At 32.1% G+C, this 18,482-nt stretch overlaps 1 protein-coding gene across 1 annotated transcript in view; it reads left to right on the top strand.

Annotated features, from left to right (window-relative positions):
• Positions 1-18,118: 18,118 nt before the first annotated feature.
• Positions 18,119-18,482, top strand: part of LOC111612540 — an 18,819-nt gene continuing 18,455 nt past the window's right edge. Inside the window, exon 1 of the mRNA XM_023353771.1 lies at positions 18,119-18,179. Coding sequence (XP_023209539.1) covers positions 18,119-18,179 — 61 coding nt within the window. The remainder of the gene's footprint in view (positions 18,180-18,482) is intronic.

Genomic DNA, 18,482 nt, shown 5'->3' with positions numbered 1-18,482 from the left:
ACCTTTGAAGAAAGAGTTTTTATTTCTAGAGAAGCATTCATTGGTCAAAAAAATAATATATGAGGAGAATGAAGACGATGACGTCAGTATTAAATTGGATGAAGGTGAGGTTACAAAAAGATTATAAAGAATTATAAAATAATTTGTTAAAAATTATTAAGAAATCTTTAAATGTTAAACTCATTCTCTTCAAATCTATTTAAATTACAAAACTTAATATTAGTTATCCATTGCAGTCTTTCACGTGTGTTGTATGTCGTAGTTTATTATATTCGAAACAATTAAAAAATATATCATTCATTTCTACAAAGATTTTATTTATTTCATAAAAAACACTTTTAATGATGGTTTTTGTTACTGTTTAACTAACAATTTCAACCACATTATATAAATATTCACCAGTAAACTTGATTAATTAGGAGTAAACCAACAAACAAAGTAACTGCAATAAACTCGACTTTAACCTTGACGAAATGATACATTTTCTTGGCCAATTCTCGTATCAAATTAAATTAAAAATTAATTTATCATTTTTCAAAGTATATGTCCAGAAATTTCCAATCATTTTAATATAATTGAATGGTTGTTTATTGTTCCGGCTGTTATATTATTTGACCTTGGAGGTTTTTGAAATGGTTGTGACACCTCCGTACAGAAAAAGTAAAAAAAAACGAAATGTGTTTATTCACGTCTATTTCGTTTAATATCTCTGGATAGGTAAACATTACAAAACAAAATTTGCACAGTAACTTGTTTAATAAGGGACATCGTGGACATTCAATTTTGATGTATGAAGGTAAACAATAGAAGTGGGTCACCCATCACGTCTCGAGGATAGTCGATGTTCATCAAGAGTTTACACGCTTTTAGCGCTTACAATTTTCTATACAAGTTGTCTCTATTTTCATACTTAAGCTGACGTAAACACGTAGTGTTTACGTCAGCTTAAGTATGAAAATAGCTATACACGTAAATATATGAAAATATGAAAATAGCTTACACGTAAATATGAAAATAGCTTACACGTAAATATGAAAATAGTATACACGTAAATATAAAAATAGTATACACGTAAATATGAAAATAGCTTACANTTTATTTAAATGATAAAACTTAATATTAGTTATCCATTTGCAGTCTTTCACGTCTGTTGTATGTCGTAGTTTATTATATTCGAAACAATTCAAAAATAGATCATTCATTTCTACAAAGATTACATTTATTTCGTCAAAAACACTTTTGATTTCGGTTTTTATTCAACTAACAATTTCAACCACATTATATAAATATTCAGCAGTAGACATGATTAGTTAGGAATAAACCAACGAATAAAATAATTGCAACAAACACATCCTTAATATTGACGAAATAATTCATTGTCTTGGCCACTTCTGGTATCAAATTTAATTGAAAATTAATTTATCATCCTTCAAAGTATATGTCAAGAAATTTCCAATAATTTTAATAGAATTCAATGAATTATATTGTTCCGGCTGTTATATTATTTGACCTTGGAGGTGTTTGGAATGGCTGTGACCCTTCCGAACAGAAAAAGTAAAATAACGAAATATGTGTGTGTGTGTATTCACGTCTATTTCGTTTAATATTTGTGGATAGGTAAAAATTACAAACCGAAATTTGCACGGTAAATTGTTTAATAAATTTGTGGACATCGTGGACATTTAATTTTGATGGCTGAAGGTAAAAGATAGAAATAGGTCACCCATCACGTCTCTCAGCATAGTCGGTGTTTATGAAGATTTTACACGCTTTTAGCACTAACAAATTTGTATACAACTCGTCTCTATTTTCAAACTTAAGCTTTCTCTTTATTCTTTGATTGTGTGACGTAAACGAATAGTGTATAAATGTAAAAGAAACGCTCGTAAAACTCAGACATCGAGGACTAAATTCGAATTTTATTGAAATGTAACACGAAACTTGTATATAATTTATTGTATATAAATTTGTTGGAATTATAATTTCCGACATCCGGTGTAATTAAAATAGTCGTAGTCTATGCCTGTATCCAAATATACTTAAAAAACAGACAATTCGTAAAAGGTACGCAGAGATCTGTATTAATGTCGAGTGTGTTATATTTTTGATCTTTTGATTTATTTACAATGAAAGAAATCTGATTTGACATTTACTTACGTAGTAATTATATTGCATTACCCCGCTGTTTACACAATAATAACACTTTCTAACTTCCTGTACAGTTTATATAGAAATACAGAGATATATTTCTACATAAACTTATTAGTCTGATACATATTTTTATAATGAATGTGTTTGAATAGGTGTAGGTATTACGATATAAAATTACATAAAGGTAAATTCTCAAATTATTTTTATAGGAAAGAATAAAAACGAACAGATGACAGGAAAAAATAAAAAGATTAAAAAATTAAGTAGATTGGATAATAGGAGAAATAATGATAATAGATTCGCATACAAAAGTGAATCGGATGATAATGATGAAGTAAGAAATTATTTTTTAATTTTCTTTGATTTACACTTATGAATTCATTCTCGTTTCTCGCTGAATTTCAATTTGAATATTATTTTCATATTTTAAGACTCGTTTTCTCTCCCGTAATCACAATGATTCTATACATTCGGGTTACTTTACCTTCGTAATATTTAATAATACATTACTTTCGTAATATTATTTTTAAACAAACATTGTAATTTGAACCTGCTGTTGATTTATCTTCATATTTTATTTACGAAACATTTTTATTATTTGCAGGAAACGACCAAATGTTTCCATATTTTTGTGGATTTTTTCCGCAGATTTCCATCTATCATCTGTTCCTGTTTAAAAAGAAAAAAGTAAAATGGCGGAATGTAGATCATCGTTACATTCCGTTTAGCTAAAAAAAAGAAGAAAAAAAAGTTATATTTTTTTAAATATTATTAGAAAAATCTATTGTTCTTACAATTATAACGAAGGCACATTACAAAATTATTTGGTCCAAATATCTGGTGTGCAACTTTCATCGGCAGGCGCCAACGTATAATCTGCTCTATACTTTCGGCCGAATTATTAATGCTTAATAAAAACAGAGCGAAAAATAATTTCTTATGCATTGGAGAAGTCATTAAAATGTTATTGAAGGTTATCAGAGGAAAGAAAGCAAAGGTCATCAGAAGGATATGTCAAGGTGTCCCTTCGTAGAGGCATAATCACCATACTTGTCTCTGCAAGGGAAAAAGCGAAGGTGGTCAGAAGGAATTGGAAAGGTCTCCCTTCGTAGAGGCATAATCACCATACTTGTCTCTGCAAGGGAAAAAGCGAAAGACATAAGAAAGAATTGGCAAGGTGTTCCTTCGTGGAGACATAATCACCGTACTTGTCTCTGCAAGGAAACAAAGCAGAGGTCATCAGAAAGAAATGTCAAGGTGTCCTTTCGTGGAGACATAATCACCGTACTTGTCTCTGCAAGGAAACAAAGCGGAGGTCATCACAATAAATTGTCATGGTGTCCCATTGTGGAGGCATAATCACCATACTTGTCTCTGCAAGGGAAGAAACCAACAAAGTGACAATTGAAATAGTAAAACAGAAATCTGTTAGCCTTTAATAATAGTTCGATTAAGTAACAAAATAATGAATCGTGGCATGAGAAATGCTATTTTTCGTAAAGATAAAAGCTTCTTTTTAATGAAATCTTTAAGGCATCGGCAAAATTTTTTTTTGAATGAAAGAAAGAGTTACTTCCATTTGATCTGAAAGAATGGAGTTTTTGTTTAAATTTGAGAAATGGAATTGGAATGCACACCTTTTAACATCTGTTTCTATATTTTTCTCTAAGAAAATGTTTTATTTTCGGTTTGTTATTATTAATTTCAAAATTTATGAGCTTGATTGCAACTAAAAGTCGTTAATCTTTGTGTTGCTTTTTTCACACAATAAATTATTGTGCCTTTGAAGTGTTTACTGTTCAATTTATTATAAAGTATATCCGAAAAATTTTTAAATTTATTCCACGAAACATAAACAAAACATGATAGACACTTTTTTGTATACAAATGTAATAATAATTTTAGTTATTCAGGTGTGTAGAGCATACGAAATATATGACAGTTAAAATTTGTTTAATGATATTGTCATATATTTTTCGTATAATAGTTCACACACGCATTAAACACATACAATATTACGTATACATTTGTATACACTGAAAAATAAGAATTAAATTTGTATAATTAATACAATCAATGTATTTATTAAAGAAAAACCTGTCACTCATCGATCGATAAGGAAGTTTTAAAGCGATTTACCGAAATTTACAAACATTCTGTGGTACCAAGTGTCGTATAGCGTATGGCTACACAGTTACGATATCGCCGTACACGAGCGTGCACGTTTACATTCGATGAGTTGGGTGGCAAAAGTAGTATTTTGTCGTATATTTGGCAGACACGTTAACGTAGACAACATCGTTGACATATCTATAGGAAAAAGCTAGTGATAGATTTTGTAGCGAGTTGGGGAATCTTTCTGAATATGTCTGAGGAAATTCCTTCGTGATAGAATTTCTCTCTGCTTGCGCCAGTTTGTAATGGGCGTTTCTCTGGGATGGTGGCCATTTTGCAACATTAGCTCCCTTTAATGAAAGAAAAATGCACAATTTCTGATGTTAGTTTATAGATTTTTTTTAACTCTTCCTGCCTTATGAGCACTAAGAGGGCATCTTTTAGCAGGCCCATTATGGTTCGGCCAGGCCCATGATGGGCCGACAGGCTGGTAAGGACCGGGATTCGATATATCCGAACGGACCAACCTCCGAAAAATTCCCGGGGTTTTCTCGACCCTCCAGATACGATCCCGGGTCCCGCAAAGCGATGGTTGCTACCTTGACCCCTCTGCCATTTGACCGTCAGTTTACAGAGTTATCTATTTGTGGATGGCTTACAAAGTTTTCTCTAATATTTAGTTTGTTTGTACAATTACGTAAATTTTTTCCATTTATTTATAATCATGAATTCATACTAAAGAAATATCGTTCGTTTCTTTGAATCAAAAGTACGCATTTTTTCGATTACTTTGCAAATAATCAGGAAAATCGTATTGCAATTTCAAGTATAGGCAATCTAGATTAATAACACTCTTATCTAATTTTTAAATTATTTTTCTTATTTTAATTGTATTTTAAATAATATCAGAAACAATCAGAAACAATACTTCTGCCTTTCAAATTTCTGTTATAAAAGACTTTCACTTGTCAGCATTCTTAATTGAGACTAGTGCCGGCCCGAGGCAAGTTTTAGGATGAAACGTTCAAATAAATGATTGCGAATCTGTTAAATGAGGCTACANGAAATTACTTGCGGTCGTTCGTCCATTAACGTTTGACTAAACAAATTCAAGATAAGTCGAATGAATGGATGAACAGGCCACTGTAGCACAGGGCATGCAGACACGTGGTTTACACGTGACTGGAAACCAGTGTTGCCAGATATTTCTAGCTTTTGTAGAGAAATTCAAGTAGCCGACTCAAAAAATTTTTTTATTATAAATAACTATTATTTAGTTTGAAAGTTGACTAATACATTTTTTTATTAAACCAATGTGAACATTGAAACACAAAACATTATATTAAGTAATAGAACATAAATGCCTAAATCCCAAAGTACAAAAAGTAAAGTAGAGAAACAAATTAAAATATTAAATATATGGTATTCTGAAAGATAAATTTAATAAGTAAAGTTGTTTCAACTTTACTTTAATCCTTATTAAATTTTAACAAAGGGGGGAACCGAACTGATAAAGGGTATTGATGATCCCAAAATGCATAGTTTTTTTTTAACTCTCCGCCCTGTGAGCACTAAGATAGCCTTTTTAACGAGCCCATTAAGGGTTCGGCCAGGCCTATAATGCAAATGTCAGGTTGTGAAGGACGGGCCCCGACAACTCCAAAAAATTCCTAGGGGTTTTCGATCTGTTTGCTTATGACCTGGGTCCCCAAAGCGGCAGGCTGTAAAAGTGTATTTAATAAATTTTGCCCTAGTAAATTTTTATCAAAATCAACTATCTTGACTTTCGAAGAATTGACATAACCCAAATAGATTCTGTATTGAACTCACTTCCCTTTCTGCTGAGCCTGCTGATCTTAATCCATTCATCTCTAGACACACTGGCGGCTAATTACAGAACGATTCCGTAGCCGTAGTTCTGATTTCTACCAGGAAATGTCGCCACTTCGTGAGGTCCAGAAGCTCGACAAGAATAATTCTAATTTACGGTTCGTTGTGACGTCACTGAACGCAATCGATGTAACTACACAACAGTCAGAATTAATTTATTACTAACAAAATTTGCTACTTTGCAAATTTGTCTTTCGTCTAATACAGTATTTAATGTTTATACAGTCGATCCGCCTATAACATTGTTGATTATTCCGTTTTATATGAATTTCATGTTGTACGAGTCACTTAGATTATACAAATACGTGTGCCGGGCTGTGAACGGCTCACGTATTTGTAAAATCTAAGTGACTCGTACAACATGAAATTCATATAAAACGGAATAATCAACAATGTTATAGGCGGATCGACTGTATAAACATTAAATACTGTATTAGACGAAAGACAAATTTGCAAAGTAGCAAATTTTGTTAGTAATAAATTAATTCTGACTGTTGTGTAGTTACATCGATTGCGTTCAGTGACGTCACAACGAACCGTAAATTAGAATTATTCTTGTCGAGCTTCTGGACCTCACGAAGTGGCGACATTTCCTGGTAGAAATCAGAACTACGGCTACGGAATCGTTCTGTAATTAGCCGCCAGTGTGTCTAGAGATGAATGGATTAAGATCAGCAGGCTCAGCAGAAAGGGAAGTGAGTTCAATACAGAATCTATTTGGGTTATGTCAATTCTTCGAAAGTCAAGATAGTTGATTTTGATAAAAATTTACTAGGGCAAAATTTATTAAATACACTTTTACAGCCTGCCGCTTTGGGGACCCAGGTCATAAGCAAACAGATCGAAAACCCCTAGGAATTTTTTGGAGTTGTCGGGGCCCGTCCTTCACAACCTGACATTTGCATTATAGGCCTGGCCGAACCCTTAATGGGCTCGTTAAAAAGGCTATCTTAGTGCTCACAGGGCGGAGAGTTAAAAAAAAACTATGCATTTTGGGATCATCAATACCCTTTATCAGTTCGGTTCCCCCCTTTGTTAAAATTTAATAAGGATTAAAGTAAAGTTGAAACAACTTTACTTATTAAATTTATCTTTCAGAATACCATATATTTAATATTTTAATTTGTTTCTCTACTTTACTTTTTGTACTTTGGGATTTAGGCATTTATGTTCTATTACTTAATATAATGTTTTGTGTTTCAATGTTCACATTGGTTTAATAAAAAAATGTATTAGTCAACTTTCAAACTAAATAATAGTTATTTATAATAAAAAAATTTTTTGAGTCGGCTACTTGAATTTCTCTACAAAAGCTAGAAATATCTGGCAACACTGGTTTCCAGTCACGTGTAAACCACGTGTCTGCATGCCCTGTGCTACAGTGGCCTGTTCATCCATTCATTCGACTTATCTTGAATTTGTTTAGTCAAACGTTAATGGACGAACGACCGCAAGTAAATTCTGATTCAGAAGGCAAGTTTTGGAAGTAAATTATTATTATTTTAGTTACGGGAAAGATTAAATTTGAAATTCGCCGTGAAAATAAATATTTTACCGGAAAATACAGTATAATAAATACGCAAGTCTCTCCAAAAAAGGTTTCGTCGTGGTTTAAATAATTTAAAAGGATTGAAATCAACTTAAAATTGAAATTCAATTAAGTGGATTTTCGCTATAAGCAACTTGAGGGACCCCCGCAGGTTTGACGATTATCAATAAGTAGGTCAAGTACGAAGTGAATTGTGTTACTTGTACTGTTTACTTATTTCATACAAATAAAATGGTTTAGTTCTTCATCGAATTTAATTTACGCCTCTGTTTCTCTAATTTCCTATCCTACTGAGTAGGATGACTGTGACAGTTTGTGGTTCATGTTGAGATTAGAACACCTGCAAATTGTTGTTTACCTCAGACTTCTCCCTTAGTTGCAGCTGTTTACGATTTGAAACACAATAGCGAAGAGGAAGAGAAACAAAGGTGGGTTCTTTTATTATTTTAGGATGTTTGTCTGTAAATAATAAGCAAACAAAATTACCAAAATCCAAATTAAGATAATATTCTTGTGTGTTCTTAATCGCTTTAGAACAATACTCGCCATTAGTATAGAGAAAAATGCCTTTCTTAAGGCACTACAGGAAGTTAAGAGTAAAAATATATCCAGCTTTTTACTTAATACATATAAATTCTAACGTTTTGAGATAAAATGTCACTGGATAAGTTCTTATCAACAATAACAATGATTCGGAGAAATAATCTTTGTTTTGTTTATTATCTGCTTTAGAAAATGACAAATGCAATTCTCCTGGAAGAGAACAATTGTCTTTTTCCAACGTCGACCCCCGAAAATGGCAACTTTGATTCCTGTATGTATAGTCTGTCAGAGACGACTCACGATCCAAATTTATAATTACACATGCTCAATAATAATAATAATCATNTAAAAGGATAATTGAAGATGCCGTTTAGATAGTCTACGTTCGTGTTATTAATGAATTTCAGTGTATCGGAGTATTAATTAAAATTGAAAACAACATACTTTGAACATGTATGCCGGAGATTTTATGGAAGAAGAGAAAATTCCGATAGAGATGAAATTGTCATACATCTGAAAAGTAATAAATAAGACAGTTAATATTTTTAACTAATAAAACTATTTTTAAAGCGAAGCCAATTATATAGGTAATACTTACAATCGAAGTAAAAGTTGATAATGCCCACGACAAACATAATGTTCCAGCCAATAATATTACAGCACCGAATGAGATACCTGCACGAATATCGTTATCAAGCTGTACGAAAAGGGCAATATACGTATAAAAACTAGTTAAGTGCGTAAAAAATACATAAACAAGAGGAGTGAGCATTTTCCATTTTTCATTCATTTCGTTAAAAATTTCGTAAATTTGTATGAGTTTTGTCATTATGTCCTGAATAGTATATTTCTTTGCAAAATATGAAAATTGTAACTGTTGTGAGATATTTATCAAACGTTTACTTGTAATAAGGATAAAATAGCATAACAATAGAAGTACACAAAATATATGAGAAAATACATAAATACTCGAAATCTGCATAATAACAATACACACTAAAGTTATTCGGTTGTCATATTCTTTGTGATTATTAAAGACAGAATAACTATGGACAATATACTGTACGAAATTGGCAATAAGTGAATAGCTACAACACAAGAAATAAAGAAAAACATAAGGTTGTGTTTTATCGATAAATTGTTCTTCTTCTTGGAATCTTTTCATTAAATGATGAATATTAAGCTTTTTTCTTTTCAGAATGCTAAATTGTGAAGCTGTATACAATGAAAGATGCAAACAAATAATTTTGATATAGAACGAATGTTTTCCATATACTAGAAACAACTGATGACAAATGTATTCAGGAATGATTAACATTCCTGTACAAATTAAAGGTCCTACCCACAAGTAAACTTCGAGTACATTGGTATATAATTTGAAAAATTTCTCACTTCGGGCATTTCTTTTCTTTCTGCAATTGCATGTTTGAAAAATTTCTAAACCGAAAACTTCCAAAACAGAAAGAATTGGATGAAATTTTCTAGCAACACAAGTATCCGACAATGGCTGCATGATTGCTTATGTGCAAGTGGTTCTTTGATACGCAATTATTAGATTGATATAACAGTTATAGATTATTGAATTATCTATTATAGTTGAGGGTTATAGATTATGAGATACGAGTAGTGTGAGACTTGTCTTACACTAATCGAAGTCAAAAATCGAGTAGCAATTCGGAATACAGAATAAAACTGATTAACATTAACAGCAGTATTTTAGCAACAGCTCCACGAATGAGAGTAAAAGTAATTCTCAATTGGTCAATGTAAAACATTTGTAGGAGGAGAATTATGTTGATTTGAAGAACTATGACGTAAACAAGTTCTTGGCAAGAGAAGGTAGTATGTAAGAGAGTAACCATGACCATATCGTACGATATTTAATCAATAAGTATTGATATTGACGTCATTCAATAAGATAAAGCAATGATATTGTGATATTAACTAGTCGTGTTTTATTAAATGTTTGATTAATTAATCAATTATGTTCAATGTAAACCTTAAACTATTTTAAAATTATATTCAGATATTAAAACTTAGCGTTGTACATCACTGCAGGTCTTACCACTGTTTTGTATATATTTTATATTTACAGCTTATTTTTTTTCACACAGCATCCCGCTTATCTTTCTCCAATTTATCCATCCATTCTGAACTTTATGGTCCACCAGTGTCCAAGCGGTATTCATACCATGAAGACCGCTTGGACACTGGGAATTCGGTCGTAGGTTCGCGCCTCGCTCGGACTGGCTGAACACGTGGAATTTTCCAGGTTTTCTCCACGTCTGTAACGCTTTAATCCGGGCCAGTTTCTCTTAAAAAGGCCTCGCAGAAGGTATCCCTTTAAGCAGATCGCCCAAGTATTGCGTTGTCGTAACTTAAACAAACAAACTGAACTTTATGCTACAATTATGCTCTCATCTTCCTACATATATCTATGTTACTTACATTTGGAAGCTGTTATTAACTTTTCATTTTGTAGTTGTATATAAGGGTTGAGCCGTGGTGCAGTCCAACTCGGATAGTGAATTCCTTTGTCATATCTACACTACCCTCCTTTTTTTTCAATCATTGCTCCCTTATACATTTTCTTTTCAAGTCTTATATAATTTTACGGTCTTTTTTTTTACTCTCCTACATTTCCGTATCTGCTGTCGTACTCTTTCTCTACGTCTATGAATATGCAGTTCTACCTGCATCTCTCTGTACCTTTTTATCAAATGCTTTAAAGGAAAGGTCGAATTTGTTAACAACAGATGGATCTTTGCTCTTAAGCAGTTGATGCCATAATTCTCTTTTAGATATGCATTGAGTGCGACATCAACTTAATTTTTCTGTAATTTCCACAATCTATCACGTTCCTTTTCTTTTATAAATTAACACAAATTTGTTTTTTCTACATTTATCTGGTATCCTGTTTTGTTGCCACAGCTTATTCACAAGCTCCCGTACAATATCAACACTCTTTGTCAAAATATCTATATACGGTCGACCCCCCTATAACACTGTTGATTATTCCGTTTTATATGAATTCCATGTTGTACGAGTCACTTAGATTTTATAAATACGTGAGCCGTTTACAGCCCGGCAAGCGTATTTGTAAAATCTAAGTGACTCGTACAACATGGAATTCATATAAAACGGAATAACCAACATCGTCATAGGGGGTTGACTTTATCTGGGATTTCAGTAGCTGATGTAGCTTCCTAATTATTTATATTTCTAAGTGTCCTTTCCACTTCTTAATTATTTATATTTGCTGCCACACTTACATTTACTTTTCAACCCCCGACAATTGGATTTTCCTCATTTATTAGCTTACTGAGGTAATTCTTTCAATTTTCCTTTGTCTTTATGTGTCTTTTAATACTTTACCATTGTCACCTTTTTATCTGTCTAATTGATATGAAAATTAACATTTAAAATAATATTATTTACTGAAGAATTTTATTGTGTATTATATTGATTCATCAAAAATATTCACCATATTCGTATTTATAAGGTACACGTGTCTCTAGAAATAACAAAAGCATCGATTGTTTACGTAAATCTTCAAGTATTCTTTAAATTCCTTGAAAGACAGGAATGTTCTGCTTGTAAACTAAGTTATTTGTTAATGTAATGACTGGAATATCATTTGTAAACTGAGCTTCATTGCAAACGTTTAAGTATTTATGCAGGAATTTAAAAATTTTTAAAGTTAAAAACTATGAATTTATTAACGACTGAACTAATTATTCAATTAAAATAGTATTTTGAATAAAACAGCAAAATTTATTTATTTATTTTTATTTATTTAAATACACTTTGTTCTGTTGTTCTTTTTCAAATTGTTTAAAAATACATTAGACCCCTTCTATAACACTGCATATAATTCTGTGTTATATGAATTACATGTTGTACGAGTCACTTAGATTATACAAATACGTGTGCCGGGCTGTGAACGGCTCACGTATTTGTAAAATCTAAGTGACTCGTACAACATGAAATTCATATAAAACGGAATAATCAACAATGTTATAGGCGGATCGACTGTATAAACATTAAATACTGTATTAGACGAAAGACAAATTTGCAAAGTAGCAAATTTTGTTAGTAATAAATTAATTCTGACTGTTGTGTAGTTACATCGATTGCGTTCAGTGACGTCACAACGAACCGTAAATTAGAATTATTCTTGTCGAGCTTCTGGACCTCACGAAGTGGCGACATTTCCTGGTAGAAATCAGAACTACGGCTACGGAATCGTTCTGTAATTAGCCGCCAGTGTGTCTAGAGATGAATGGATTAAGATCAGCAGGCTCAGCAGAAAGGGAAGTGAGTTCAATACAGAATCTATTTGGGTTATGTCAATTCTTCGAAAGTCAAGATAGTTGATTTTGATAAAAATTTACTAGGGCAAAATTTATTAAATACACTTTTACAGCCTGCCGCTTTGGGGACCCAGGTCATAAGCAAACAGATCGAAAACCCCTAGGAATTTTTTGGAGTTGTCGGGGCCCGTCCTTCACAACCTGACATTTGCATTATAGGCCTGGCCGAACCCTTAATGGGCTCGTTAAAAAGGCTATCTTAGTGCTCACAGGGCGGAGAGTTAAAAAAAAACTATGCATTTTGGGATCATCAATACCCTTTATCAGTTCGGTTCCCCCCTTTGTTAAAATTTAATAAGGATTAAAGTAAAGTTAAAACAACTTTACTTATTAAATTTATCTTTCAGAATACCATATATTTAATATTTTAATTTGTTTCTCTACTTTACTTTTTGTACTTTGGGATTTAGGCATTTATGTTCTATTACTTAATATAATGTTTTGTGTTTCAATGTTCACATTGGTTTAATAAAAAAATGTATTAGTCAACTTTCAAACTAAATAATAGTTATTTATAATAAAAAATTTTTTGAGTCGGCTACTTGAATTTCTCTACAAAAGCTAGAAATATCTGGCAACACTGGTTTCCAGTCACGTGTAAACCACGTGTCTGCATGCCCTGTGCTACAGTGGCCTGTTCATCCATTCATTCGACTTATCTTGAATTTGTTTAGTCAAACGTTAATGGACGAACGACCGCAAGTAAATTCTGATTCAGAAGACAAGTTTTGGAAGTAAATTATTATTATTTTAGTTACGGGAAAGATTAAATTTGAAATTCGCCGTAAAACTAAATATTTTACCGGAAAATACAGTATAATAAATACGCAAGTCTCTCCAAAAAAAGTTTCGTCGTGGTTTAAATAATTTAAAAGGATTGAAATAAACTTAAAATTGAAATTCAATTAAGTGCATTTTCGCTATAAGCAACTTGAGGGACCCCCGCAGGTTTGACGATTATCAATAAGTAGGTCAAGTACGAAGTGAATTGTGTTACTTGTACTGTTTACTTATTTCATACAAATAAAATGGTTTAGTTCTTCATCGAATTTAATTTACGCCTCTGTTTCTTTAATTTCCTATCCTACTGAGTAGGATGACTGTGACAGTTTGTGGTTCATGTTGAGATTAGAACACCTGCAAATTGTTGTTTACCTCAGACTTCTCCCTTAGTTGCAGCTGTTTACGATTTGAAACACAATAGCGAAGAGGAAGAGAAACAAAGGTGGGTTCTTTTCTTATTTTAGGATGTTTGTCTGTAAATAATAAGCAAACAAAATTACCAAAATCCAAATTAAGATAATATTCTTGTGTGTTCTTAATCGCTTTAGAACAATACTCGCCATTAGTATAGAGAAAAATGCCTTTCTTAAGGCACTACAGGAAGTTAAGAGTAAAAATATATCCAGCTTTTTACTTAATACATATAAATTCTAACGTTTTGAGATAAAATGTCACTGGATAAGTTCTTATCAACGATAACAATGATTCGGAGAAATAATCTTTGTTTTGTTTATTATCTGCTTTAGAAAATGACAAATGCAATTCTCCTGGAAGAGAACAATTGTCTTTTTCCAACGTCGACCCCCGAAAATGGCAACTTTGATTCCTGTATGTATAGTCTGTCAGAGACGACTCACGATCAAAATTTATAATTACACATGCTCAATAATAATAATAATAATGTTTTTAAGCCGGCTTTCAGAAGAGATCATTAATCCGTGGTCAGGATAAATAGAAATGTCAGTTTTATTCCTGCGACTTTTTCCTAGGCAAAATTGTAATTTTTACGGTCACCGATATGAATTTCGTTATGCATTGTTCCGTGAAGTGAAGCTGTATCTTACCAAACTAAGATATTAATTACAATATTCATCCACGGTTAGATTGTTTATTCTTAATTTCTTTTGTCTTTTTTAGGTGTAGTATAAAGATGTATTGTTTAGTAACTAAATAGTTTTATTGTTGGCATATGTAGCGCTCCATGGCTCAGATTGTTCCATTTTAGTATTCATTATGTAATTCTTATGAATAAAAATTTACAAATTGTGAAAAGCGCACGTCAATATATATGATGTAAGTGGTATGTATCGTCTCGAGTTTTTCTCGTAGCTACTTTGAATGCTGTTGGAACCCTTCTTTTAAATATTGTCTCTACAGACGTCGCCATCTTTTTCTTTATTTCACCCTCGTTTGCAAATGCAGCTCAGTGACCGCTATTAAGGTACGCACCGTAAGGGGCTTTGCTCTCTCACGTGACGCCTGCAAGGTATAGGGCAGAAAAAACGAATTCTTCAGCAAGAAGAAAAGTTGTCCGGAAACGCGCCGGGGGTGGGCTGTAGTCACGTGACCGACTGACGTCTAAGCCAGGTCATGTGACTTGCTACGGGTGTGAGAAAACATTAGTGTATTCCATTACTCATTTAACGCAAACAAATAACCGTTTATTTACATAGGATTATACATATATTTACAACTATAGGAGGTTAGTTAGGAATTTCAGCTGGTTCCTAAAGGCGGCTATACACGATGGGTTAATCCTCAAAGGAGTAACCATGCATGCCTGATTTTGAGTAATTCCTGGAAGTGTGTGGGGGAAAATTTAACAGTTTCAGCGAACTGTACCGACTACCTAAGTAGAATCGTCCATATACTCGTTAGGTTAATTCTCAAAGGATTAACCATGCATGCCTGACCTTTATAATTCCTGGTATTGTGTGGAGGGAAGTTTAACAGTTTTGGCGAACTGTACCGACTACCGGAGTAGAATTGAAAAACCATTTGATTTTCCTGGCACAGTGTCAGACTGCGCAGGCCGTCCTAAACGTGTGTGACAACAATGTCTCGTGAATGTTTGAAAGAATTATTTTCTATAACCTTATTAACTTTTATTATTTATAACCTAATAAATTAATTTTTCAGGTTATAAATTATTTTCGGATCAAAAATTTCTTGAGTAAATTAAAATTATAAATAATTTTAATATTTAGAAAACTTCTCAATTCATTTCTTCCGTTTTCATAAAACATCTTGATACTCTATATCATTTTCTTTTACATTTTAAAAAATTTATTGTTTTAATATCCAAGTAAATTAAAACATGACAACTTAAAATAAGACAAAGTTTAATAAATTCTTTTTAATTATTAAATTATAAAATTAATTTGCGATAATAATGTTTACAATTTGTACTAATATCGGATGTGGTTGAGAATTATTAATATATATTCGTCTATAAAATTTAATCCATGAATTTTTTTGGTAGTAAAATCGACTTGCCATTGTCTTTCGCTGATAATTGATGCTTTTTAACATAATCTATAGCCCAAGATTTCTCTTGAAAAATTAATTTTGTGATCTGAAATAATTCCATTAAAAAATTATTCATATGAAAAATTAATTTTGTGATCAGTGCTACCCAAACCACTACTACTACTATTTACATTATAGACTTCTATGCTTACTTTTTTCCCGCGAGTTTTAATAGAATTTGTTGCCAATAAACATCAGTGGCGTAATAATAAACACAATTGCGTAGCGAACATAACTGGCACCCGGGCCGCGACACTATATTGGCGTCCCCTCTCCCTCCAGAAACAAATTTTGTTTTTCTTGGAAACCATTTGGCTCCCCTCTGCAAGTGGCACCCGGGGCAAGCTGCCCCACCCTCTGCTGAGAGGTTTTCTTCGTTTGTGGGCGATAGGAAATTCTGAAGTTTCTCAAGGTCAGGCAGTCTCAAAGGATTAACTTAACGTGTATGCCTTTATACAAATTTTTAATTTCTTCCCTAAAGAAATAAGTAATACATTTAAAAATTTTTATGTATTAATTAAACTGTATAATTACCGAAACTAACTGACAATAAATATCGAAGTAGGCTATAACATAACGCTGGATGATAAATTTAAACTAGAATGTTCACATTAAACACTTCCGATATGACCACTGTTATTGGTACTGTACATCTAAGAAATTATGTGTACTTATCTTAAAAATATAGCAAAGCAAAACAATAACTTATAAGGTCTGTATAGACCCGAAGATTACATTCGGAATAGTTATTTGGGAATGCGCTCCTAATTACAAGATACAAACAGTATAAATAAATATTTTTTAATAATTTACGCTATTATTTATTATGATTCTGTGTCTGCCTATTATCTACAAGGGTATCAACAGATCGAGTTGCGTTAAGCAACTTTCTTTAGCCGTATAGACTACTATTACAATTATTACTTCTTTCCATCTTCTGATTTTTCTCCTTTGTGTTAAGAGGAAACGTCTGCAGTTACAGTATTTTGAAACATTTTAATGATTGAACCTTGATAATTCTATATCGAGAAAATAAAACACTGAAGTTAATTTATAAATAACATATTACTTCTTTTTGATAATTTTTGTGGATAATCTTTTCATCAGTTCAGATTTGAAAAAATTAAAATCTTCGTATCAATTCAAAAATGTCGATTATAACTAATATCAACACAAAGAAAGTTATCTGCTTTATTTCAGATAATCTGAAAGCAGTTTTTCTCAACCAAGCCCGTTATTAATTAAATAATACAAGACTGGACATCTTACATACAGTAATTTATACTGTATAATACTGTCATATAACTTTAAATTTTAAAATCAAACAGATTAGTTATATAAAACATATATGTTTGTAAATTTAGATATTAAATTTAAGCATTTAATCTGAATTTTAAAGTAACTCAATTATTATTTATTATTTCATTTCTTCAGTTTTTACGGAGTTAAAATAGAAAAATAAATTGTTGTTGTCAAATATTAACTTGGAATTTGGATATACTGTAGAACGTCACGATGTTACGGAAGCGTAACTATCAAACGTTGTCAAACTGTAGACCGCGAACTGTTCGACATGACAAGAGTTAATCACGTGTTAATAAGTCGTTTGCTCTATCACGTGATTAGTGCAAAGAAAACAGATTCTTCCGCCAGAAGAAAAGCTACACGGAAAACGCGTCAGAGACCTAGTCACGTGAAAGAGTGACGTCGAAATAGGGTCACGTGACGGTTTGTGTGGATCCGCCGTCCAGTGTACACCACCACGACGAGGCAAGCTTAAGCAATGGCGTCTCGAACGAAGAACAACCGTTAAGTAGTCCTATGATTTTTCGTTTATAGCACTGTGTATACGGGTCGCCCGGAAAAATGTTATGCGTTTTCTGGATGTATATTAAATATACATACTTTTAATATAATATAATTTAAAAAATACATATTCCCTTAATCTGCACAATTACCATAATTGACTGTTAACTATAAACGACGTTACATCGAGGTAATTAAAAGTTTTATATATAATTTTTACTTTATTTAACATGCAAGTAGTTTGAAAAATTCGGTGACAAAAGTATTTTCAGGTGACGTCGGTAGATGGCGCGACGGTTCACTTTGAATCACGTGTAGTATAGTATTGTACGTCCCCATTGTTGAAAGCGGTCACCTTTAAATCTGACTCCGAACGAAGATGCAGCTCGATCGTCAACTGCCGAAATATATTGATGTAGAAGGAGTAGAAGGTGTAGAAGGTGAGTTTTGAATAAAAATTATTGTTAAAATAGAATAAATAAATAAATAGAAAGTGAGTAGAACGAGGAAATTGTGGCATGTCACGTGTTAAAGTATCTTCCAGTTACATTACGTTTGATAAACTTTTCGGAAGTTTTTACACTTAAATGAGAGATTTATGTTGTATAATATAGGCAAAAATGATTGTAAAATTATAATTTTTTTACTTGGAAACAGATTTTATTGTCATTAAATGTGTGAATAATTTATAAAATTTTCTTTAATAATTCAAAATGTCAATTGTAATTATGTTATACAGTAGA

Source organism: Centruroides sculpturatus, unplaced genomic scaffold, assembly GCF_000671375.1.
Source record: "Centruroides sculpturatus isolate CEXI.00-Female unplaced genomic scaffold, Cexi_2.0 scaffold1734, whole genome shotgun sequence".
Lineage (NCBI taxonomy): Eukaryota > Metazoa > Arthropoda > Arachnida > Scorpiones > Buthidae > Centruroides > Centruroides sculpturatus.
The sequence above is the reverse complement of the archived record's forward strand: the minus strand, read 5'-3'. Positions and strand labels throughout refer to the sequence as shown.